This window comes from Agelaius phoeniceus, chromosome 15 (assembly GCF_051311805.1).
Source record: "Agelaius phoeniceus isolate bAgePho1 chromosome 15, bAgePho1.hap1, whole genome shotgun sequence".
Classification (NCBI taxonomy): domain Eukaryota; kingdom Metazoa; phylum Chordata; class Aves; order Passeriformes; family Icteridae; genus Agelaius; species Agelaius phoeniceus.
In genome coordinates this window covers 8,326,430-8,353,479 of record NC_135279.1, presented here as the reverse complement: position 1 = coordinate 8,353,479, position 27,050 = coordinate 8,326,430, and the positions used below count along the sequence as shown (strand labels likewise).

The window sequence follows — 27,050 nt, the reverse complement described above, 5'->3', positions numbered from 1 at the left end:
GTGCATTCAATCCTGGTTTGTATTGCAGTTTAAAAGCATGGATCCCAATTATCCCAGTCAATGCAGTTTACACCAAATGACCACTTTGTGAGATTTATTTTGGAGACTTTATTTGGCCCTGGGGAGGGCATCCTGCAGGGGGCTGAGGCTGGGGACAGGGGGTGTGGGCTCCTTGTTCCTGCCCTCCATGCAGGGGGAGTTTGGGAGCAAATCCAGGGTCCCCCAAAGCATTTGGCTTAATTTGGGTTGCTGTGGTGTCTGGGGTTGGCTTTGTGTTTGGAAGCACACAGATCTGAATCAGGAAAATGGCTCTAGAAATTATTTTCTTTATTATTATTTCTTTTTCCTGGGCCTTGACTGTCTGTGGAGCTCAGTGTACCTGTCCAGAAGGCACAAGAATGGATGTTTGTAGTCCAGAGTTCCAGCCTTGGCCTCCATGTGCCACCATGATTATTTAATAAGCATCAGGTTTGCACAATAAAACTATATTATTCATTTCTTGGATGAATTAATCCTCTTTTTTTTCACCCAACTTGGAAAGATAAGATAGTTTACTATGAGTAAAATGTAATGTTAATTCAAGTGAGAAAATAAAGTGGTAGCTTTTTCAGCAAGGTAGGCCACTTACAATTAGTATTGTGTTGTCTTCCATTTATTTTACATTGATGGGATTTTTTTGTTTAACACCTGATTTTTCCTTACCTGTACTCAACTTTAGAGGGATATTGATCTTCATATCTTTATCTTTCATAGGAAAATTTATCAAACCCTTTCAGTGTTACAGAGAAAAAAAAAATGGGGAAATCTTTCTTTTTCTTCCCCTGAAATTTAGGAAAGACTATAATTTCTATTTTCAACTTCAGAGTTATTCCTGTCCCAAACTAAAGTGTGAGAACAAACAAATCCTCAGAACAGCTGTGACATATCAGCAAGTTCCTTGTCATTGGAGCAGTGAGTTAAACTTGGGAGAGCTGTGGAACTCAATTTTCTTCAATAAGGTGGAAGGAGGGATATTATAATGTGCAGTGAGATGGAGAAGACTTATTGTGACTGTGAAGGATGTCTGCCTCTATGGCATAAAGTCTTGCTCTGTATTTCAAGAAATGTCATTTAAAATGTAGAATGAGTGCACAGTAGGAATAATAAAATTGCCTGAGCGTGTCAATTTTAAGCACTAAACATGATACAGAAATAAGAATATTTTTTTGACAGAAACTCATGGGTAATGCAGCTTTCTTCCCTAAAAATATTTGCTTCAGCTGAACATTAATCTCTTGGCAGAAATTTCTGGGAAAATTATATACTTCTCAGTAAAATTTATAAGAAAATAAATGTTTTACCAAGATAACAAAATGGAATTGACAACCTTCAGAGGTGGTAGAGTCTCACTTGCAGTAGAACTAGAGCAACATGACAATTTTTTCTGTATATAAATAAGTATATATATTTTCTATTACTGTGATAATAGCCTTATACAAAGCCAAATGTGGTTATAAATTATCCCTTGCATCTTTTTCGAGTAGCATGTCTAGGCAAGGATGTCCCTCCTCCCCATCTGTTTGACTGATATTTTTCTCTGAAATGCTAAAAGGTGAAAACATTTAAGTTAAATAGTCACATAGCTCTAATTGCCAACTGGCAGGGAGCTTTGTATGGCACTTCTCCCATCACCACTCGTGTCAGCTTCCAAGGAAGTACTTGAGTACAACTTAAAATTCATCATGACTTACATTTTCTTTTTATCTTGCATCCTTTTCCCTGACCTTCTCTTTTTCCTTCAGAGCTCTTAATGAGGAGAACTTTACAACCATAAACACAATTTTTCTAATGGACTCTCTGGGGAGAGGCTTTTCCCTGGTGGCCCTGGCTCAGCCTGCTGCTTTGTTCTCTCCTAGCTTGCACAGACAAGGAGCTGAGGAGTCTGGCCTCGAGGCTGAAGGACTGGTTTGGAGCCCTGCACGAGGATGCCAATCGTGTCATCAAACCCACGAGCTCGGAGACAGCACAAGGCAGTAAGGAACCCTTTCCCCTTCAACACTGGGGGTTGTAGCAGCTTCCCAGCCTGAGAGAATTGAACTGAGCATTGCTGGTGGTGCTGCAAGCACCACCTGCTTATTCACTGGCATCCTGTCAGGCAGGTGCCAGTGAATAAACAGGTACCTGAGACCTTGTCCTGCAAATAAATGCTGTTTTCTGAAGGAGATGCAGTCCTTCTGTCCTCTCTCTCTGCTCTAGAAACTGGCAGTCAGAGACAGAGAGACCTTCACAAGTTAATCAGGCAAATAAATGTCTGAAGGCCATGGAGAACACCCCTGTACGAGGAACTGCAACTGCTCAGGGAGTTCTCTCAAGAGCTGGGGTTAATTATTATGGTGTAGTTTGTGTCTGTACTGTTAAATTCCATCATCCTCCAATTCAACGTGGCTGCATCCAAATCATTTCTTGGGGTTGGACTCTGGTCTCTGCTTAACCACCAGTTTTATGACCAAGCATTTTCTAACACAATGTCAGTGGCATAAGGTGAAAATATGGCATACAAGCATAGGGAACATTATGCCAATGCTGGAAAAAACTCACATTTTACTTTGAAATTTTCTGCTAACAGTTTATGTAAGGGAAAGAATAATCAAAACATCCACATCTGAGCCATGTAGCTAGAAGAGTTAAATGGTGGAGAAAGCTGGAGCCCATTGTGCCCTAGGTATTTAATAACACCATCTTTGCCTCCTTTGATGCATTTTTTTTTTTAAGAAAGGAAGAAGATGAACAGTCTAGAGGACATTTACTCTCTGTGGGTTAAGCCAACATGACTGATTTTGATGTCATTTAGCCACCAGGGAGGGGAAGGATTCAGATAACAGCATTAAAAGAGGTCATGCTCATCAGAGAGCAGATGCAAATTCACTTTCTGTAAGGACTCATTAATTCTTTTAAAGAGTGTCCCAAGACACATGGGCCCTTGGGCTGCAAAGCAGGATGCACAAGTTTTATCTAGGTGTGTGCCTCACTTCACTGATTCTCTGGGGTGAGCTCTCTAAAGCCAGGGTCCAAACCCAGAACTGGAAGGGCCCAGCAGCTGCTGCTTTTATGGCTCTTTTCACCTGGTGTCCCTGTAGAGTGACACTGCAGAGACTACAGGGGCACTAGAGCAGACCCAGCACATCAGGGTGAGCATTTTGTGTTGGTCCAGGTCTCCACAGCCCCGATTTTTTGCTACATCTGAGCTGGGGTAGCAGCAGATTAGCTCTTCCTAAAGAGAATATACCATGAGCAGTATTGCTCAAAACTACAGACAAACCCAGTAATTCCACCACACATCTTAAAACTCTTTGGTGAAACAAGTCATGTTCTGTGTAAATCATCTTTTTTCATGTGTCCCTTATTTTGCACAGTATTTACTACAAAGTCAGAGTCTTTAAAATTGTATGTCTTACTTATTTCTGAAACAGTGCTCCAAAAAAAGATATTCTCATGCAGAGGATCCGAAGCACAGTGCAAAAAGCAACTGGATGTACAGCTAATCATGGCTTCCAGATGTGAATTCATTTCAAACCCCATGACAGAAAGCCTTAGAGGCTTTAAACTTTATTTGAAGTCCTTTAGGCCCAGAATCATAGGAAATCTCATTTTATCAGATTGTCAAAAGGATGTTTTCATGCAGATGATTCGTGACATCCTCATGGTGACCTTGCCAGAGACCAAATCCTAAAGGTGTTGAGTAGTTGTTTTTTGGGGTTTTTTCCTTAAGCAATTTCAGTGAGAAAAACATTCCTGGTAATTCTGCAGTGTTTGCTCTGATTCACAGAGGAGCTGTTATCTCTTTTTAGTTTAGTTTGATTCCTGGCAGCTTTTATTTGAAAGGCTGACTGATGATTTTAAACACTTGCTCTCAACAATGTTCGTTTTTAGACTGTTGACTTAGTTTGGCACATTTTCTACATTTTCTTATTTTCTTCTATATCAATTAAAAAAAAAGAAGAAAGAAACTTTATGAGTTTAGATGCCTAAGCCATTTTTGAATGCCACAAAACTTGGGCTTGTTTTTCTTTTTGAGGCTTTGCAACAGAATTCATGAATCAATCTGCATGTGCCAAATTCTGCAGCTCACATTCTCCCTGGTGGCACTGAAAATACACACAGGGTGAGGACAGCAGTATTTGGCTCTCTCCAACTTCAAACATTTGTAAAAATGAAAGACACCTTAAACTCAGAATTCAAAGCAAAGTTCACATACCCAAGCTGTGGAAAAGGATGTTTGTGAATCCTGGCAAACAGGACACCCACACTCTGATGTACACATTGCCCTTTTTTATGGCTCAGCCTGTGTTGCCCTCCTCACCACACACTTCACTTCATTAAACTGAGCTGGTTTGGTTGTGCCTGCAGGGTTTGAAAAGGCATGAACCTCCTCAAATAATCCATTTTGGGTGTGCCCCCGTGGCAGCAGGAGCAGATGGTGGGATGCCATGACTCCAATGCCTCGGACACATCAGCTGTCCAGAGAAGGTTTTCCAGCAGAGATTTCTCTGTGCTACATTAATTTTTCAAGATGTTAGTGTGAGTGTAAATAAGCATTTTGAGTGTATTATGTTCACCCCCAGGTAAAGGAAAAAAAAAGTACACTCCTTTTTATTTTCTTTGTAACTCTCTTGAAAGGAAAAGGAGGAGGAAGATCATTGTGTTTAGATTTCAAACCTTCCTTCCCTGAGCTCTGATCCCAGCAAAGCACTGTGGGCCAGGTACTTTGTCTTCTGAAGGCTTTGTGCAATTAAAATCTCCTCAATAAATGATGTAAGAAACTCAGGGACATGTTTTGACATAGGGAAATAATAAAACTAATTAGGTAGCAAGATCAGATTCAAATTGCTCTTGAGCCTGTTGATAATTCATAACATCCCCATATTGTATCCAGATAGTCTCCCTGGTTGAAGTGGGTGTTGTTTTTCTTTTACTAGAGGTCTATGCAATATAAAGGATTTTTTTCTGGGGAACATTTCTTCTCCTTCTTTTATTTTAAGCGATGGGGGAAATTAGGTTAATTATACCCCTGTTAATTTAATTGTAGCATACTTTAATAAAATAAAAATGGCTCATGTAAGTCAACTCTTGAAGGGGGAAAATAAGTCTTTCATGCCAGAAGGTGTGTTTATTTTTAATAAAGATTTTCACCTAAAGACTTTTTTAAATTTAATTCCATTTTCATTCAGAGGAGGTGGAGCATTTTATGTGTTCATAGGATGAGAGACTTTTACATGTAGGTCACCAGCTTGATTTCCTTCCAGCTCTGTAGTGAATGAAAGTTGTCAGGATGCTGAACAGCTGTCAGTTGAAAAGAGGAACAAGATGGTCTTAGTCCAGGTCCTTGTGAGCAGGTGTCCAAATGAGAGCAGCCACCACCTCAGCTGGCATTAATTGGCATCTGTGTGGGCAGCCTCTGCCAAGGAGCCAAGAGGGATGTGGAGCCTGCACCATCCTCCTGCTTCTCACCAAAGGCACTGCAGCACTGAGCTGATGAGCAGAAAATGCAGAAGAGTTCTCACAGAAGTTGCTTATTCTGGGGCTGTTGTGCTGGAAATCCAGCCTGTTAACCAAGCACTGAATTCTTCACAGAATTATAGTATGTGGTTTATTTCATCCAGAAAATTGCTTCATATTTATAGATAAGTATATCAAAAGAGTCTAAAAAGAAGTTAATTCAGTCAGTATCACTTGGCCTTACCAGACACAGTGGGAACACAGTGACCTCCCAGGGAAGGTAAGTGAGCTCCAAAAGCCATTTTCCATCAGCTGCCCTGGTTATGCCATGAATCAGAGCCTGTGTTGAACATTTAGGGGACATTTGGCTTTCACTCCTGGTGCTGGTGCTGAGAGCATCGAGGGCTGTTGGGTTTGGGCTGCAGAGGCAATTTATGGGCAGCACCTTTTATCAGGAGACAATATGAAGTGGAGCTGCTATTTACCTTCAACAACATACTGGGGGACAATAAAGAATTAACTTTCCACTGATAATGACCATCTAGCTAAGGACTTTCTGTCACACCTACCACTTCAATATTTCAGGACTTCCACATATTATCAGGCCACATTGTCTGATAATCTAGCATTGTTTAGTAAACCAGCCTCTTAATAAATCTAATCTGGAGCTCAGGTAACAGCAGTGAAAGCTCCCCTGTTTATAAGAAATGATAATCAAAACCTCTTCAATTAATGTCATTAACTGTCTTCTTGAGTGACCTTTCCCAGCTGTATCCCCATCCAGCCCTGATGGTGTGTCACAGAGCAGCTCTGTGCTCACTGCAGTCACTGCTGGTGATTTGCTCAGACAGATCTGTGCTGAGGGCAGGCTGGTGGTGCATCCCCATTGCACACACAGGTGGAGATTTCCCAACAGGGAGGACAACAAGACTCAGAAATAATCTATAGGCACTGTCAGGGGCAAGTTCATGCCAGATCTCCCTGCTTTGGTCCCTGCCAGTTAAGAGATGCCTTTAGGGACTATTAGGGCTGAGCAACACGTACCATACTCAACTGATGACACAGCACACCTTGCAGTTACTCATCCTTTGCAGCAGTAAGTGCCACCACCACATGTAAAATCCATTGTCAGAGAGAGCATCTGTGCAGAAAAAGAGCAGACATTGGAAACTAGCTCTTTTTCTCCTGAAAACTGGTAAACTGGGATAGCTGGAGCTGATCCCAGCTCCACCCTGCTGGAATGATCTACCCCTGCCTGTTTGACTACTTTTAACCTGCCCTGTGTGGGGGAATCTGGCACCAAACACCTGCACAGGGCAGGACTGGGTGTCCTGCTCCTGTTGCTTTGTAAAGGCAAAGGTGAGGAATCTTAAATCCTTTCACTTGACAAAAGATTGCAGAGTGACCAAGTCCTGCTTGCCTTCTTTAGATGACTTCAATTATTTAAGTCAATATTTCTAATTGCTTCAGCAAGGCAAGGAGCTCCCTCCTACATCTATTCACACAGCCTTGTTCTTTTTCACTGTGCTCAAACATGATTAGATAATGTTATGGGAGATAACAGCATAAAAATGTGATGAAATGTTCAGCATGATTTCTCTCTTCCCTTTCTGAGCTGCTCTAGCCCTGAGGAAATGGCTTTACCTTCTTCCTTCTTTAGAGAAACATGTATTATGAATGACACAAACCTTCCCATTAGTAGACCCTTCTGATTGTCCCTCTGTGTCACTGACAACCTCTAGCCACAGCTGCATACAAAAACCACAGCTTCCAGCAAAAAGCCCTGCTCTCCTTTGGATTCATGCCTAAAATAGCGAGTAGGGTGCAGAGTTTGGGCAAACTGTCAGCATGATTCCAGCAACATCTCAGCTTCACTTCAACAAAGCAGCATCCTGAAAGGAACACGTACAGCAAACAAAGCTAAGCTTAGCCTCTTTCAGTGAAAGTTGCAGCTGAAGGAAAAAGCTCATCAGGCTTCTCTTCTCAGGCCCAAAGCAGAGTGAGAGTGCACAGGCAGGTTATTGCTCCCAGCTGGAGCAGTGTGAGCACCAGGGGCCCAGGGTGTCAGGAGCCCTCTGTCCCTGCAAATCCCCAACCAGTGGATTTCATGTTTCTGAGTCCTGGTTGAAACCAATACCCTTGTTATCAGATTTATTATCTCTGTATTACAAATATACTTCCTTACATTGTAGATAACTTGGAATTTAGTTTGAGCATTGAAAAAATACCATGCCAGTGTGGATTTATAGTGCCCCACCCCACTGTTATTCTGGAGACTGCAGGATACTGGAACGTGTCTCTCATATACACAGTGGGTATCTATATGCATGACTTGGGTTTTCTGTGATAACCACTGCTGCTGCAGCAGTCTTTGAAGAATCTGGGCTGTTAATATGAATGATGGTGATGGTTTCCAAAGCGCTGGAGAAGCAGAGCCCTGTGTTGCTGCAGGAAGGTGCTGGTACAGCATACAAGAGCATGGGCAGCTCCAGCTGAGGCTGTGCCCTCCCTCAGAGCGATGTGAGGAACAGAGACACTTCACCTCTTCTCTCCCCCAGACAGCTCACAGTCCAGATCAAAGCAGTTTGTTGTCACAAACCACAGACAGGCCTTTGAAAAGTGAAAAGCAAGGATGAGAGGTAGAAGGTGAGAGCGCAGCAGGAAAGAATGTGATCAGACAACTAGAAATGAGTCTGGGAAACAGGATTTAAATTGCATTCAGATACAGTCTAGTTTGAAAATATGGTGGATGCAGCCTTTTCTCATCACATTTCAGTTTCCTGGAACCAGGCCAAGACACTTGGACTGAGGACTGAAGGAACCAAAAAAGCAAGAATTTTTTGAGTAGAGATAACTTTAAATTACAGAAACCAGTTCTGAAGCTCAGCCCTCTTTACCCCACAGCTCCCACAGAGTGTGAGTAGTGCTCTGGTTTGTAGCTGTGCTTGGGTTTAAGCCTTACACAGTCAGTAGAGTCTTAGGATTTTGTTCTGCTTTGGGCAAGTCAGCTCAGTGTTCAGAGTCCAGCCACAAAAACAAAAGTTGGCAGGGCTCCACCTTAGAGTGGCTCCTGTGCTGGGGGCATGCCGGGGTTCAGCTGGAGAATATTTGCCTGTCTTCTTACAGGATTTGACACCAGCATCCTACCAATCTGTAAGGATTCCTTAGGCTGGATGTTCAACAAGCTTGACATGAACTATGACCTGCTGCTGGACCCCTCGGAGATCAGTGCCATTTACTTGGATAAGTACGAGCCGTGTGTCAAACCTCTCTTCAACTCCTGTGACTCCTTCAAGGATGGGAAGCTTTCCAACAACGAGTGGTGCTACTGCTTCCAGAAGCCAGGAGGTGAGCTGGCCATGCAAAGAGGAGCTCTTTGGCTCTCTCTGTGTCTCAGGGCCTGCCTGTAGAGTTTGCTCATTGGCAGGCAGGTGTGTTAAAAGCCCTTTTGCACCAGTGTGAAGGGCATTCTGGAACCATGTTTATGGTCGTAGATGAACTATATTAACATCCCTTGATCATTAAAGCAAATAAAGTAGTAAGTGTCACTGCAGACAGTCTAGAAATAAGCTCTATTGCTGACAGAAAGCTCAAGGATTTACTCTTTTATTAACACAGAATTTAGCCAATTAGCAAGTCATAAATCATGGAGCTGGCATGATGTCAGTTTGGTGAAAAGAGAGGTAGAATGGTTTAACAATTAAAATGGCCCCCAAACACTACTCTCAACTACAGTGTTGCTTTTTTTTTTTTTTAATTAGTGGAGCTAATGACATAAATTTGTTTTGCAGTACAGTACCAGCATATGGGCTTCTCTCAGTCCCAGGTGTACAGTAGCCCACATTTCATGTCAGCAGTGAAGCCACTCATTACAGAGCCTGTCCCGTGCCATCTGGAAACTGATTCTTATACATTATATTTTAGGTCTTCCTTGCCAGAATGAAATGAATAGAATTCAAAAGCTAAGTAGAGGGAAGAGTCTGTTGGGTAAGTTCGATTACTTGCTATTCATTTGCTCAACTAATTAAAGCTTCTGTGATTATTGTAACTTTATATGCAGTAATGGTTTTTCAATTAGAGACTAATGTTTTGAGTCAGGAATATGCAGCACGGAGCGTAGGCCTGACACTATGAAATTAAACAAATAATGAGATAGCAACACACAGAACAGGTGTCAGCGTGGCAACGGGTTCAGAGCTAATTTACAGCTCTCCAGAAATGCAAAGCCTTGTCTGCACAGAGCTTAATACTGCCTTCATCCCCTCACAGGTCACAGTAAGTACTGGGAGGCTGCTTGATACTCAAGGCTCCCATTTTTGAAGGGTGACTGAAGGTGCATAGCCAATGCATTCATGTTCCCTTCCAGTTATGGTACAATGCAGGCTTTCCTTGGGGTTCAATTTTGCCTAATCACTCTTTAAAATGTTTCAGTATATTCTTTGTATATGAAAACAGGAATTCATACCACCTCATTTTAGGCAGCCTGCAGGATGCTTCATGCTGTAAGATGTGGTCATGCCTGTCCCTCTCTCATGCCTATTGGGAGCCTGAATTGATTCATGACTTACTCTGATGGATATCTAAAATTAGGTTACATAAATCCCCACCTGGGATTTCCCAATTAATTGCTGAAAAATCAGGTTGCTGAACTGAAAAAATTTCAAGTGACTAATTCCCTACCCTAAAATCAGCCAGTGATGTGTGGCCTGGTGTTTGTGTGCTGGTGTTTTACCAAAACTTGTGTCCCAGCACATTTGTGCCCACAGAGCCCAGCCCCTGAGGCACGGCAGGACAGATGCAAGCCCTGCACTTCCCCCTTGAGGAGTGGCTGAGCTCAGCTCAGCTGTCAGCCCCATCATGGAGACCATGTCAGGCTCCCAGAGCATCCCCAGCTGCAGCCCAGGGTGTGCACAGCTCTGCTGCAGGCTGCTGGTGCCTCCCACACTGCAGCCTGCTGCTGCTCCATACTCAGCACACCCTGCAAAAGCTCAGCTCTGCCAAAATCCTGCCCCTCCCAGATGCCACTGCCATTTGGGCTCAAGGTTCAGGTGCCTTGTGAACAATCCCAACCTGGATTCATTGGTTTAAATGAAGAATAAACATTCCTAAAGGCCACAGGGACTGTGGTTTAGATCCATCATCCTTTCATTGCAAGTTCACGTGAAGATTAGGATGTTTCAGAGTCACAGCTCCTGCTGTTCCTGGCTGTGGGAGCAAAGGGAGGATTGATCACTTGGGATATGTGTGCTCCATTCAGTAAATATTCTGCATTTGTGTTCAAGGGAATGTTGTGGCAGAGGAAGTCACAATGTTCTCTGTCTCATGGGTGTCATGATTTTCAAAGTCACCTAAAAGAATAAGAAGCCCAGTTCTTAACAGATAGCTTTGACTATCCCATATTTATTTTATGCTTTGCTGTTATTTTCTACGTGCAATAAATGTCACCTAGGTTGAAACATTAGTTTGTTCTGGTGTGTGGGAAGAATGATGCCTGGGTTGCAGGTAGTTCAACATGCAGGTGGCTGTAGCACATGTCCCTGGGATCTGATCACAATAGCAGGAGTAAAATGACAAAGTAAAAGGAGTAAGAATGGTCCCTCAGCACAAATAACTTCTAGTCAACTGTATTAATAAAAAAAAAAAAAAATAGAAGAAGAATGAAGGTGGTGAAGCTCAACAAATCAAGGTGTCAGGCACAGGTTGTTCCACAAGCTAGAAAATTATAATATAAAGAGGAACTCTTTGCTTCATCTACCCTGAAAGTCTTCCTGCATAATGACACCTGTCATGGAGATTTTAATTTGATATAAGAGCTATTTATACAGCAGAAAACATTGTCTTTTCTCTTCACTGTCTGAAAAATCATTCAAATGAAGCTCAAACATACATGTGACTTGTAGCAATGGCAAAGTTGAAAAGAGATGAGTATTTTCAGAGAAAGTAATATTTAATTATTCTCTTTCCTCCTCTGACCCTGACATAGAGAGCACAGCACTTACAGTCTGGGCACTAGCACGAAGAATATTTTTGTTAACTTGTATCCATTGATAAAAATGATGACTTTTGATATTTCCTTCTCTATATATTTTTCAAAACACATGACAGTTGCAACAAAGTACTTCAAAGCCATTGCCATTAGATATGTTGAATTTGGAGGCTTTCAAATGAAGTCTAGCATCCCAGGAGACTGAATTAAAAAGTAAACAGCACTATTCATCTTTTCCTACCAGATTTATCTGGAGTACAATTAACTGCAGAGACTGTACTTTTAGAGCATACAACTGTGCAGACTGATAATGCTTCTCCCACTCCACTAAAGTAATAAATTTCTGCTCCCATCACTGTTTTCTCCTATATCAACCCTGTGGATTCAGCTAATATAATAGCTAATACCAGGAGCTGTGTGCTGGCTAGTACTTAATTCTGACAGGCTTTTACCTCTATCTTTAGCATATAATTATTCTCCTCCTTTTCTCTAAGGAAGGGGAGTGTTATATTGATAAGGAAATTATGAAAAAAAAAAAAAGGTCTAGGTCTGGGTCCATAGAGAGGATACAGATGCAACAGTGCTGTTCAAGTTTGTGTGGAATAACTAAACCTTTCCCAGGACAAAGGGAGGTGGGGAGGCAGGATTCAGTAGCTTGGGGCAGTTTGTGGGGATGAACTCACATTTTGTGGTGCCCAGGCTTGTGGGAAGCACTGCCTGTGCGAGAACCTCTGGAGAGGAAAGCTCCAGATGTTCCCTGATGCCAAACCCAGCAAATGGCCTGTCTGGGTGCCATGCTCCAGGACAGCAGAGCTTGTAGCCAGCTCATTTCCAACAAAGACAGGCTGATTTGTCCACATTTGTGTACAATTCACAGGGAGAATCATCACATTGTACAACACTTGTTCCCAGCCACTCTATCCTCTCCAGACCTGCACCTGACACATCAGAGAGGACATGCTGCATCCTCCCTCTGATGGCTGGCAAATACTGGGACATTAGTGGGCATAGATAAATATTTAAAGCTCCAGTGTCACATAGAAATTGGCACGAATTTCCCACGCAGAAGGAAAAGCACCTTCCACTCTTCACTGTGACCCAAAGTGTGAATCTATTCACACACAGTTATCTTGGCTCTGAGCCTGGGCCACAATTTATTTTTAAATCTTTTAAAGCTTTTATAGGCAGCGTGGAACATTTTCATACCTTACAAGAAACAGTGCAACTATGCAAAAAGGCCTGTTTGAAAGAAGGAAAAGGTTGCATTGCCCTAGGAAAAGAGAAAGCATGAAGCAGTTTAAAATGCAGAAGCTGCTCTGTGCTCACCCTGTAATGCCCCTGAGGTTCCCCCTTTGATCCTTCCCTGGAGCCAGATGTTGATCAGATATAAAAGGGCACCTCTAGTGACATGGGTACAGCTGTGCTGATTTACACCAGCTCCCAGTCAGCACCTGAGCACTTTTCCAAGGCTGTGTATGGTTTGATAAACACCTGCAGTGCTTATCAGAGGCAGGACATGAGCATAAATATGAAAAAAATATCTTTCCTAATTGATAGTGAAATGAAGTTTTAAACACTGATTATTAACTTACAAAAACCTGCCAAGGAAAATACATATATTTGTTATTAAAACTATTTTCACTATAGTGAAAATTAATCTTTGATAGTTGCCAGCATGCTTACATTTGTACATAATGGTGATTCTTATTAGCAAACCTATTACAAGACCATGCTTTGACATTATTTAAAATATTCTCACTCATGGATGTGGTCTCCAAAACTGATGTGATATACAAAGATTTCTGTGGGTGTTCAAAGGTTTCTCTTCTCATCTCCCAGACCTGTAATAGCAGCACTCAAACTTTAGACAAGATCTGCAGAGCAACGAGTTTGGATATTCAGATTCACTTTGTGTGAATTTCACATTCACTCTCTGTGTGCATGAGACTGACTGACTTCCACTTTTATGTCTTTTATATAGGAAATCTGGTGACATTTGGGCAGCACCTTCTCATTCATCTTTTCCTGTGAGAAATGTAGTGGAAGTGGCCCCTTTGACACATGTGCTGTCTGAATAGATGCTACACATGGAACTAGTTAAAAAACTTTACTGAACCACCAGTAAATCACTGGTATCTTTGACAAAGGAGAAAAACACTTTCTCAAAAATCGTTTGAGACAAGAAATTTGGGGGCAAGGGGGTGTTTATGTCATGTTTCAAATTGAAGCAATTGACAAAGAAGGGAAAAATGAATGTGCTGACCTCCAGTGGGAATAAAGCTAACTCATCTCCAAGAACAAGAGGGCTTTTCATACTGAAGTACATTTGCTGTATCTGTGGGAACAATAACATAGGTTTCTCCTGAGAGTTTCCCTCTCTGCAGAAGCCAGAATGAACCACACTCTACAAGGCTGAAATATATTGGTTTTATTGTGAGACAAAACTTGGGCTTCAAATCCAAAGACTTACTGACTCAGATCCTGTTGCCCCTCTCTGTAAAGCCTGTGCATTATTTCTTCTTTTATACATGGGAGCTCTCAGTAAGTCAGGGGATGTGCCTGAGATTAGTATGAATAGCAAGCAGATGGCAGATACCTTCCAGGGATAATTACAGTGTTGTGGAAAGACTCATGTGATAAACACTGAAGGAGGGGAAATGCAGAACTAATGAAGTTGGGGTAATAATCCAGTCGGGAAGAAAAGTTTAAAACCAGGAGTTAAATGTGAAAAGGCTCAGTGGGAATATCAATCATTCAGGGGCAGACTGAAGCTCTCTCTAGAGCTGTGTGACACCCTCCTCTGTGTGCTGGATATGAGCACACATTTATACACTGTGACCAGGCTGTCTGAAAAGAGTTCACCAGAAATAATTCCTTCACTCTTTCAGGCACCGGATAATCGCACGCATTTCCTTGCCAACATTGTCAAGATCTTCATGTATATAAGTGCTAAGTTCCTAATTCCCTGTGTGTGTGTTTGCTCCTGCAGAGGCCTGCATTACTGAGCACACTTTATATTTTATTCAGGTGCTTTCATCCCCCGCTGCAATGACGAGGGTTATTACAAAGCCACGCAGTGCCATGGCAGCACGGGGCAGTGCTGGTGTGTTGATAAGTATGGCAATGAGATAGCTGGCTCCAGAAAGCAAGGCACAGTCAGCTGTGGTGAGTAATGATCTGCTTTCCTCAGACAATGGGGAATTAACACTGCAGTAACCCTGCCTTTGCTGTACCTCTGAGGATGATGACAAGAGGGAAAACACGAGTAGCATAGTTCAAAGTGCTCCTCTGTTCTCCTGTTCACACACAAATGGGGCTCTCCTTTGGACAGCAGGGGTGCAACACAACTTAACAGGCAATAACCACTGTTAAGGTATTTTTGCTACCAGCCTGGAAAGTGCAGTTAGTGATATTAAAATTAAGGGTCTGGGGTTGATCTGCATGGTCATTAAATATATTCTGTATACTCTGGAATGCACATCTACTGGAACTTTCCAGACAAGAGAAGGCCTAAATGTGTAAAATTGTATGCATTAGCAGCCAAGGCAGATACAATTGCTGACAGGACAATATTATGTAGGCAAGTGAAATCACCAATTAGCTGTTGTGCCCAGACAAGGAAGATGTCACCTACAGGCCTTCTGAGTGCCTCAGGGATGGTTTGAGTGCAGCTTTCTTTTTTGAGAAGGAACAGAGACCTAGAAGGTCCAGGATGCCCAGAATAACATCACAGATCTTTGGTTCAATAACTGTATTTGCAGAGTGAGGTTTATGCCCTCAAATAAAACCATTTTTTAAAAATTTTTAGTGTGGTATACAGAGCAGGGATGGAATGAAAAAACAAAGGAATGATGATTTTCTGGCCTGCATGCACATGTTCTGGAATTTTGCAGTCAAGCCTCTAGAAGGAAGAAAATGCATAAGGGGGCGTTTTATGCAAAAAAATTTCAGACTTTATAGATTATATGTATTTTTCCTAGTTCAGAATGAAAATTGAAATTTTAAGGTTGTTTCATGAATAGCTGAACCAACTAATTTAAAAAATAACATTGCAAATGACAATGGCTTGCATGACAAGGATAGTGATTAATGTGGAATTTGGTGTTCTGTGAGGAAATGACCTTTCCTGCTCACCTGTTTCAGAAGAAGAGCAAGAAACCTCAGGGGATTTTGGCAGTGGTGGATCTGTTGTATTGTTGGATGATTTGGAAGAGGAACCTGAAGCAACAAAAAAAGACAAAGAAGGGAAACTGAAGATTCATGTAAGAGCAGCTAATGAAGATGATGAAGATGAAGATGATGATAAGGATGATGAAATTGGTTATATATGGTAGTGCCCATCATGATGAGGACTCACGTTTTGCACAATACTGCAACTCACATCATATCTCTGCAATTGTATCTGAGAGTACCTGGCACAAAAATTCCCTCTCTACTGAGTTTAATTTTGTATAGCCAATTTAATTTGGATGAAAACTTTTTTTTTTCCAGCAAAGGACTGTTTGAAATACAGCTTTTGTTCAGTTGGTTTGGGGGATTTTTGTTCTATCCACAGGGGCAATGAGTTTTGTTTCAAAACCATTTTGTGTCTTAATCTTCATTTGCGCCACTTATGAAATCCATCCTATGAAAGAATCCTGGAAGGGGCTCAAAAAAAACAATACAAAGGCTAAGAAGCCCCTCTCATGTCAGAGAATTTGTGTTCATAAATTGTTACCTGGATCATATGAGAAAAAGGTTTTTCTTTCATGAAGCAGGAAAAGCAGGTGCCTCATTTTCCAGCCTGTATTTATAATGTCCCATGAAGAGTCTCTTTGGGCAGTGGCTGCCCAGTACCAGGGGTTAAATCCAGAAGAAAACCCACTGGCAGGACTTCCCCTTCCTTCCATCCTCTGAGAATGAGTCCAACAGGTTCAGTCCAGCTCACACTGAAGGCAAAACTCCCACCAGGGCACCATCAGCTCACTGACACTCTTTATCTGATAAAGGAACACGACCTTCTTGATCTTCAGAGATGCTGCAGCTGCCATGGACCAATCCCTCGAGGCAGGGACAGAGTCCATCTGCCTTTCAGAGTGTTTAAGGGGAGAGCATTTGGTGAATTTGTAGCACCATAGCCACCCCCAGAGCTGTTCCTCAGCTGCTCATTTGCACCAGGAGGGTCCCTGATAACACACAGGCAGCCCCTGCTCCCACTCACACAGCACAGAGCTGCCTGTTCTGTCTGTTCTCCACTGAGCAGCCCTCCTTCCAAAGCCAGAATGCTGCCCAAGACAGCAGCTCTCAAAAGGAACTGTCCCTTATTTCATGTAAAGATACCTGTTTGAAAAAACAGCTTTAGGTGGTGATATTTCTAAAGCAAAACCCCTTGGCTCAGTGTGGCTGCACACTTGTAATGCACACTCTTAAAAGAGAATAGAATTAAAATCCAATCTGTGATTCCCTCAATACCTCCCATATATTCAAAGCTCTTGTACCAGAGCATATTGACATTACATTATTTGCAGTGTCCTTTCCCATGGCAGTTCTCAGATGCAGTAATGTGCTGTGGTGATCTTTTATTGGTTTTGCTGTTTTGTGAAGCAGTAAGAGGAACCTTAACCCCACTCTTGCATCAGGATGCAAGTGTAAGTATTATAGCAGAGCCTGTGGTTGGCCAGTGAGTTATTTTGCAGAATGAAAAATGTGGTTTTTATAACAAAAACTAATTAGATTTTTTTTCTGAGTAAATGGTGGATATAGAGATGGAGACAGCATTGAGTCACAACATGGTTGTCTACATAGTTAGTTGAAAGCTAGAAAATACCACACAGATTGGCAGAAGTCAGTTTTTAGGTACATTGGCCTGGGGATGTTGGCTCTCAGCCCTCTCCAAAGCCAGTGCCTGCCTGGCAGCCCTCTGGGCAGGACCTCTGCTTTCAGATGTGATCAGAAGTGGAATTCCTTTCAGGTACCATGTGCTGCAGGGGCTCTCCTGTTTTCTCCTCTTTTATTTCCTATTTATCCAGATCAATGACCTGAGAACAAAGAGCAAGCCTACATAATCATTATTAATGCAGAAGGATGTGTAAAACCATGAGGAATTTGTTGTTTCACGCCCCTGCATCCTCCCAAAAATCTGCCATCACAGTCATTTGCAAAAGGCCTGCAATCTGCCCTGCCTCAAATAAATCCCTTTGGTTTTCCCATAGCTTTAGAAAAATATATTTAATAATCATTTTCCATGAGCTGCACCACACAAACACACACAGACACACGCACACATATGAACACTTTTTCTATTTGCCTTCCACAGAAATCCTGCCAACTTGCAGGAGGAGCAGATAACCCAGAATTTCTGTCTCCCTAAATATGATTTTGTAAGAAGCAATTGAACACTGTCAGTAGGTTCCTTCTCAAACATCCTGTCTAGTTTTCCTCTGGTATTTTCTTAATTAACCCCACACTCTCTGGGTCTGGCTCTGCTGTCCTGTGCAAGACCTGCCCAAGGCACAGAGCTGCCATTTCATTCTGCCATGTCTGAGCTCCACAATCAGCAGATTCTGCTGATCCTCCTGGCTGGACTCATTCTCCACACAGAGCTAGGGGGGTTTTTGGCAGTCCTGTGCCAACACAGTTTATCCTGGGCTGTGCCTTCCATCAAAGGTCACAGAGCAAATCCCTTCTCCTGCCCAGCACTCCCCAGGGCAAAGCCTGGCACTCTGAGCCCTGGCAGGCAGCACCAGGTCTGAGGCTGCAGGGGGCTGTGTCCCGTGTAAAACATGCAAGATGGTTAAACTAAAGCTGTTAAATAAGCCTTTAAAAGGGAATGTGAACATCTTTGAGGTTACATGTGCAGACATGGCAGCACCACCCACTGGTGGTCTCCTGGCTGTGATCTTTCACGTGTGATGCTTCCAAATCAGAGTTGGAATTATAAATCAAAGCTTTGCATCTAACTGTAAACCAGTTACTGTCTCTCAGACTCACCAGCTCAAACATGGGGTGGTGAAACAGCCCCAGTGAAACAGCTCCATGCCCAGCACAGCCTGGTGAAGGGTCAGGTGCTTTGGCTGGCTTGGGTGGCCTCTGGTAGCACATCCCCAGCACCCAGAAACACACACAGACACACACAAACTGTTCTAGGCATGCTGGCCTGGGCCCAGGCACACCCCCCTCTGCAGGTGACCGTTCTGTCACCTCTTTGACTCGTGCAAGTGTTCCTCTGGCTCCAGCCAGAGTGGGAAATGTGCCATTTATGGGCTGGGGCAGCTGGGCAGGGCAGCCCTGCCCAGTTCCAGGGTCCAGCCAGGCAGGAGCAGGGCACACGTGCTTGGAAGGGCAGCTCAGACTCTGGATTGCTTTGAGAGCAAGTTCCCAAATCCTGCAAAGATATTTAACAAAGCCCTTTGGTGATCCACTGGCATCCTGCCGTGCTGGGGACCTGCAGCCTATTTATACATATGTATATCTTTGTGTGACTGTATAAATGCATTTATGCACAGATATGTGTGTGCATATGTGTGTGTGTCCAGTTTGGGGAGATGCATTAAGAAAATCTTCTATTTAATGAAATAGTGATAAAGAAACCAGCGATTCTACCAAGAACCTGTGCTCCTCCAGATCAAGCCCCTTCCATTTTTCATGCTTTGTAAAGGATTTCATCTGCTTCCAACTTAATTTAATTTAATTTTTTTTTTTTCTCTTTCCTTTTTTTTTTACAAAACAAGACTTACTTCCCATCTGAATCAAGTCGTTGACCTTCCAAACATTTTTCACAATTTTTCTCATTGTGAAAAATGGAATCTGAGTTGTCCCATTCTTTTAGAGACACAAGCCAAATGGAATCAGAGTTCTGTCCCATTCTTTTAGAAACACAAACCAATTTTTAATCTCATTTTCTTTTCATATTACAGTCTATGAGATACTGTTAGGCATTGCTTTATATTCCTTTTAACCAGTGTAGTTAAATCAAAATTTTGAGTTCAGATTTCAGCACAGCTGGGTTTTTTTGGGTCATTACTGGCCTTTGCTGTGAACACAAAGAATCCTCTTTATTTACTTTGCCTTTTTTTTAAGCTATTCTGTACTATTATTTTTAACCATTTGAACTGTTTATTTAATATTTATTCTACAGTTTATATTGAAGATGTAAAGTTTATATTTAAAACAACACTGTTTGTTAGTGAATGCTTCTCTTTGCCTCTCCAGCCTAGTCTGTTAGTCTCAGTGTACATTTCTGGCATGGGAATATTTTGATATTAGGAGTTTTGTAGCCTTTTCTCCCTCAAGCAGCAACTGATGTAGATCTAAGGTCAGCACCTGACCCAGACCAGGTCGCTCGAGCTTCGCTCCCTCCATTTGTTGGCTTCTCTGCAGCCCCTCCTGTGTCCCATCCTTTCACCCACAGACTGCCTTGTACAGTTACTACACATCAAAAAGCCCTTTCTACAGTAGGTGGGTTCTGGTCTTTTTATACTTTTCTCAATGCTGTTGATGTCTGTTACTGTTCAATGTGTAGATCTGTAAGGAGAGATCCAAATATTTCGTGTTTCAGTTCGATGTCCCTACTGTAGATGGATGTAGACTATCATAGTAAGTAGAACTGCATAGTAAATTCTGAATGCTTTTTCCATAAGGAGTTAAGTGGAATGTGAGCATTTTGCTACCTTTGGTTAACTGTAAATGCTTAACTGTAGTCTGAAATAGTTGCATTTTTGTCTGTCTCAATAAATTTTAATTTGTCTGCGACTCCTTGTTGCCTGTCCTGAATTTTATTAAACTTAGGGGACCAAAAATACTGCACTACCTTGAGTCAGCATTTAATCATACATGGAAATGGATGCTCCTTTATATTTGCTTCATAACTTATACCTCTGTTCAATGCCAGCTGTAATCTGTGGAGTTAATGCAAGGTCTCCAGAAACCTCTATTTCAGAAGCAGAAATGAAACCAAACGGAATGGAATAACTGTACCAAAATCAGAACTTTTCAAATTATATTAAAATTGATTTTTGAGGAACTAGCAAGGGCAGAGGGGGAAGCTTTCATTTCTATTTCCTCTCTAGATTGCAAATTGTCACATTTTTCTGTCTCTTCTGAAGGTATCCAGGGCAATTCCACAAACACAGCCACACTCAGCCATTATCTACATGATAAATGAAGGCAAAATTATATTAAATACAATTGGTGAGAAGCCATCCTCATTTAGAAATACTTGGGTTTGTGTCTCTATAATTAAATAGGAGCTTGTCTTTAATATTATTAACCAATTTAAACAGCCAGCATTATTGCAGTGCTAATTACAGAGTTTAAAAATGTTATTTCATCACCTTTTTCCTGTATGTGGAATATTAAAAGTACCAGGTGAAAAGAGAAACCAATTTGCACAATTGTCATCTCATCAGGTATGCACTGATAATGTGTCTGTCCCTACACCATTGGCTGAGTTGGGCCATCAAGGACCAGAACCTGCCTGAAATTTCAGTTCAACTGCCTGCATTCATGAGTTTATTTTTACTGTGGGTACCACACATCACTTGCAGTACATCACTTACCTGACTCTGAGAACAACTGGGTTTTCCCTTTCCCAAACCACTCTGAGACTCTTTGAAGTGTTTGATCTTCTGTGCTGAAGTGTCTCAGCTGTTCCAGATGTCAGATGCTGTGTGTGGCACTGAGTGCTGGGAGCAAAGCAAAAGAAATCCAGAGCTTAGAGGTGTGTGAGTTGTAAATGAGATTTTAGTTGTCAGAAAGGGTTGATGATTGGAGCCTATTTTTTTTTAAATATTCCTTCTAGCTTTCAAATTACAGCTACCTTGCAAGCTTTGTATTACACATGCACTGTACACAGACACACCACTCCCTTCTAATTACAAATGTGTGTATAAATAGATACACAATACATGCATTATTTATATATGTATGTAAATATGTCTTTAGACCCCCCTGGGCATGGGATATCCACTGGAATTTTGGGATATCCACTTTGGGAATTCCTTCTACACCTCATATAAGGTTCAGCCTGGGTTTTATCACCCCTGCTTTGCTCCTCTCTCCTGTAACAACTTGTGCTGGGCTTAATGCTGTACTTTGGTTTCATACATTAAAATCTACTAAAAAGTAGATTATTATATGCCACCTGTCATGTCCTGATAAGCTGCAGTGATTTATATTTAGCTTCTCCATGACTCTGTCCTCCATTTTCAGAGGAGAATCCTGGACTAATTTCCATGAACTCCCTCCTAGAAGATACATCCTTTGCTTCCCCACTGATACTGAAGACTGTGGCTGGAATGTTGCTCCAGCCACAAAAAGGTCATTTAGGGTTCAAGGTAAAATGTTGGCAAGGACAACTCTTACCTGGAGGACAGTAGAGTTCATCCAACACCCAAATGTTCTATTTTGCATCTTCAGTAAAATCTGGGCAATATGGGGGGTGTCATACCTCTGCATGGAAAGGAGCACTCAGGACAAATTTACAAAAATGGCCTTTTTTCACTGTTTTCCAATATATACTTTCCTTATTTTACTAATATTATTTGCAAATGAATGTATTTTTTAGTTTGTTCTGTGAAACCTCTAATATGAGATGCATGCATACACTTACACACACACCTCCTCTCTCTCTCTTGCTCTCTTTTTTATCTTCTCTTACAAAATTTCCTTCTGAGCACCCCAGCAGCTATAAAACAATAGCATTACAGCCTTCACTGATGATTAGTTTCATTTTTCCTTAAATACTGACAGTCAAAGGGTGAGTTATTAAAAAAGAAAAATCATGTCACAACAGCTTTGCACACTGCACAGCTTTTTGAATAGATTAAAAAGAGGCAGAGAGCTATTAATAAGCTTTTGACTTTCTGAACACTCCCATTTTTGGAATGAGACCAGCTCTTTTAGAGGGGGTGAGGAGGACGAGTGAAGAGATGGTTTCATGTAATCTTGGAAAGAAAAGGAAAACAGTGAAACCAGATTTAGGTAAGCTGTGAATGAGGAGGATGGATCCCCTGAGCATGGACAGAGAAGTCCAATCCACTTCTTCCAGGACTGAACCTTGTTTTTCCCAGTGGAGAATTCCCAGTGACTGGAGCAGCTCAGGGTCAGCCCATGAAAACCCAGAAACTGCAGAGGCAGATTCCTGCTACAGCCTGGGCAATGTCCAGTAAGTGCTTGAAGTGAATCCCTGAAAACAAACCTTAAAACACACAAACCACCCAGTGGCACTCCAGGAGGAAGGGAAGAGCAAGGCCAGAAGCAAATTCTGGTGGTGCAGCATTCTGTCAGGCCAGCAGTGAGGGACAGGCATGGAGAGACTCTGGTGGGAGCACTCAGTGGCTCTGCAGTCACCCTCCAGCTGTAGCTGTGCAAGAAACCCCTCTGAGAGCAGCCTTAGAAGGAAATACAGTCCCTGGCAGCCACTGCTCTTGAGTATCAGCTTCTTCTACATATTGCTATAAATTCCTGCAATTCCACGCTAAAGGCTTGGGCAGAGGGAGAGTTTGTAAAGAAACCTTAAAATGCAGGGTCTTTGCCAGGCAGTAACTGCCTTTTCTCATCTACAGTTACTCAATAAGAATCATTGCTGGAGCATGACTCTGCTCCAGTCCCAGCCAATACATTTGCAATCTGGCCCTTGAACATGGGAAAATCGACCCCAGAGCATATTGCTAAAGGAAAGGCCCATAAGCACATTGGTTTGAGCTTTGGGAACACATTACCTCTAAAATTATTTGGAGGGTTTGAGAGGCTTGCAGGTTTGACACTGTATTGAGTATCACAAATCTGGTTAATGCAAAACTATTGGAGTAAGAGTCTGTGTAAGCAGAAACCCTGACACAGTTTTGCTCCATCACAGATGATGTATCAATTTATCACAACTGCAAAGAATTGACCCAAATAACTATTAGCCTAAAGTAAAATTAAATAAAACAGAGACTGTAACAAGAGTTAGGTTTTCACAGATTAATGTAGGCTATTGAAATACTTTGGGTTACAAGGGGCTGTTACAGAAGATCAATATCCCCCTTGCTTTTGGTACAGGTCACGTAGGAGCCCTGCACCTGCAGTGAGCTTTGGTGGTTTTTAGAGACCCTAAAGCTGCAGAGCAGCCCTGCAGCCCTCCTGGTACTGCAAGAGGAGCTGGGAGGCACAAAAACAACAAACACATCTGCTGAACACCTCCCTCATCATGTACAGCACCAGCCAGCTTGGGAAGGTGGGCACTGAGCAGTCACACACAAGGAATTACCACAGATTTGTCTTGGCAGGCAGGAGAGCCCAATTTGGCTCAGCTGGCTGCAGTGGTGAGACAAACATCAGGCTGGTTGTTAAACTACCCAGAATAACTCCACTGTCGTCCCATCTGGTCCCCAGCCCAGTTTCCATCCTCTGTTGGAATCATTCTCTCCAACTGATTCTTCTCTAGGATTTGGGTTGGGGTTTTTTTTTCCTTTTTTTTTTATTTTGTCCCCAAGCCTGTGTATTAATTAAGTTTCAACAAAGAGCTGTATCATTGTAGAACAGGATATCGGATTGCTCATCTGTTTTACATAATTGATTAATTAATTACCTTGCTAATTGAGTCTCATGAAATCCTCTGTTATAGTGGAACAAGGGTAAATCCCAAACCACTGCTTGTAGGGCTCCATTAAACTCAGGGCATTTTGGCTGCTCAGCCTGCCCCAGACTGGTGCAAGTCGTGGCACAGCATTAACTCAGCTGGGCTCCTGGGCACCTGTAGAGATGCAGAATTACTGCCTGAGCCTTGCTTTCATCTGTACCCAGAATTTCAAACCTTCTGCCCATTTTTCCTTTCCACACCCCGTGCAGTAGCTCTTTGCAGGCTCCCTCAGCCCCCATTCACATTGCACCACAGCTGAATTTAGTGACATTTTCTGGCACTTTTGGGGAAGGGTGAGTGCCAGCATGGCTGCAAAGGAAAGTGACAAAGGAATCCTCCCTTCCACTACCTGAAAATTGCACCTTGAGCTCCTCTCAAAGGCAGTGCCTCATCGTGCTGTGACCTACATCTTTTCTTGGGAGCCATCACAGCTGAAATAAGGCAGAACATGATGGATTCTCTGCTATTAAATGGAAATGGACTTTCCATGGAAATAACCACTGACAATACTTTGCATTTTAGTGCCATTTCTTTTCTTCTTATTACCCCTAGATGTAGAGCATGATGTATTTTTACCACATGATATTGTCTGCAAGCCAGCAGCAAGGTGGAGGTTGCAATCTTTGCCCAAACACTGCTCCTGAGGGTGCTTTGCAAACCAGCTTCAGTCTTAGAGAGCAGCAGATACCTTCCTTCAAATCTGTCCACTAAGTAAACTTTTATTCCAGTTCTAACCCACTTTCATTTAATGTGACATAAACCTGCAGCAATTGAGACTGTTCAGCCTGGAGGAAAGAAGCTCTGAGGAGAACTCTGGGTCTCTTTCAGTGTCTAAAGGGGCTCCAAGAGAGCTGGAGAGGGACTTGGACAAGGGCCTGGAGTGACAGGACAAGAGGAAAGGGCTTCAAAATGAGAGAGGGCAGGATTGGATTAGGTATTGGGAGGAAATTCCTCCCTGTGAGGGTGAGAAGGCCCTGGAAGAGATTGGCCAGAGCAGCTGTGGCTGCTCCATCCCTGGAAGTGTCCCAGGCCAGGCTGGAAGGGGCTTGGAGCACCCTGGGACAGTGGAAGGTGTCCCTGCCCATGGCACAGGGTGGAACTGAATGGGCTTTAGGGACCCTTCCCACCAAACCATTCTGCGTTGCAATGATTCACCAAACATTCAGGGATTTAGGGCAGCCACAGTGGGCAGGTGAGCAGGAACCTTCCTGCTGTGCTCTGGGCAATGAGTGAAGAATTGTGCTCAGACAAAGCAGCCATGTTCTGAAACAGCAAGTGAAGGTCTGCATCCCTCACCTGCATTGTCAGGAGTCAGCCAGGAGGCCAGGGTATAAATCCACCAGCCCTCATCCATCCCAAATCTCTTCAGCCCATTCTCAGTGCTGATCTTTGGCTGCTTTATGCTCTCAGCAGCAGTGGCTGAGCTCATCCCTGATGCAGGCTGCATTCCCTCTCATGCTGAAGGGTCTTGGCATGGTCTGGTCTTGATGATAATTTAATCCCCAGGATCTGGAAAGGATTTAGGACCTGGAAACAGAGATGGGATAAAACCCTCCATGGTGGACAAAAAGCTGCCTCAATACATGCATCTGCAGAAGCTGGGAGCAGTGGGTGTTTATTTTTGAATAGCATAAGGATGCCTGAGATGGGGGGGAAGGAAGAAAGTGCAGTCAATCAAGAGAGCAGAGTTAGCCTTCAAAAGCCCCTTCTAAATGGCTAAATCAGGAAGGAAAAATGCCATCCCCTTTTTTAATCTCTCTGTAACAGTGTGAGAAAGGCTGAGGGCATCACTCCTGCCAGGATTATTTGTATGTTGGGGTGGAGGAAGGAAGTGGGCTGGTATCATGTCTTACTTCCACACTGCTGGTGAAGGTTTTGAGTAATGAATCCAGGGACTAATCCATCGTGTCTGCCATTTCAAACAGCCCTGATAACCTCACGTCTTCTTGTTTTCTTCTTAAGGCTTTTGCAGATTTGCTAACACAAGTTTTCCCTGGAGAAGGATCACATTCTAGGCCTGAAATGCTCTGATTATTTACAGTTTGTCACGCTGTAATTTATATCTATTGATTGTGGCTTTTATTTACATGTGTTCATTACTTTCTTATTTTAGTCATTTATCCTGTATGTTCCCACCCTGCTTTTTCAATTATTTCACATACTCACAGTTTATCAATTATATTGCCAAGATGCATTTAGAGAGAATAATTTGTTTCTAATGCATGATTTTTTGACAGCATGATTTGTTTTCATCCTTGCATTGAATCTTAAGATGACAATGACTCTAGGGCAGAGAATACAAAGTTGTGAAGCTTTTTGCTCTGAATGTGCTCACATGTGCAACATGCACGTGGCATTGGCAGCATTTGCTGATCTGCTCATCAGCTCCACATTGGTTCAGCTCTTGGTGCAGTTTCCCTCTTCCTCAGGCAGTGTTAGAAAGTCTTAGAAATTTTAAGTTCTCTCTCAGTGCTGCTGCCCCACCAGGCAGCATTCTGGTCACTGTGGAGGCTGCTAAAGCACCTGCAGTGGGCTGGCAGGGCTGCTGAGCCTTGCTGGCCCTGGCAGGTCTCAGAAATGGTGTTTTCTCCCTTTGGAGCAATCTTTAATGACAAGGATGACAGGCTCTGCCTGCCCATCACTGGGGGAAGCAAATGGATCCTTTCTGGCAAAGTGCAGTCAGGAAGAGGCTCTGTGCTCAGGTGGGCACTTAATGCACTCAGCTTCAGCCTCATTAGTCCCTCTGCTTATTAACAGCAGTGAGGGGTTGTTCCTGCTGTCAGGCTTTTGCTTTCAGAGCTTTACAGGCTGGCAAGGCAGGAGGTGAAAGCCAAAAAGCACAGACCCTCCCAGCATCCTGCAAGGAAGTGACCAGGGTGCTTTCCTCTCTGGGCCTCACTGCCTGCCTGTATCCAGGGACTGAGGCAGCCTGGCCTCTGCTGCAGTGGTGCCTCTCCAAAAAGGCAGTGACAAACATATTTGCTGGTG

At 42.8% G+C, this 27,050-nt stretch overlaps 1 protein-coding gene across 1 annotated transcript in view; it reads left to right on the top strand.

The window, feature by feature from the left end:
- The window catches only part of LOC129126821 (testican-1), a 186,985-nt gene extending 166,794 nt beyond the window's left edge, over nucleotides 1-20,191 (top strand). The window contains exons 7-11 of the mRNA XM_054643025.2: nucleotides 1,896-2,012; nucleotides 8,602-8,823; nucleotides 9,400-9,462; nucleotides 14,489-14,626; nucleotides 15,605-20,191. Of these exons, the coding sequence (XP_054499000.2) occupies nucleotides 1,896-2,012; nucleotides 8,602-8,823; nucleotides 9,400-9,462; nucleotides 14,489-14,626; nucleotides 15,605-15,795 (731 nt within the window). The 3' untranslated portion in view covers nucleotides 15,796-20,191. The remainder of the gene's footprint in view (nucleotides 1-1,895; nucleotides 2,013-8,601; nucleotides 8,824-9,399; nucleotides 9,463-14,488; nucleotides 14,627-15,604) is intronic.
- Nucleotides 20,192-27,050: the final 6,859 nt, after the last annotated feature.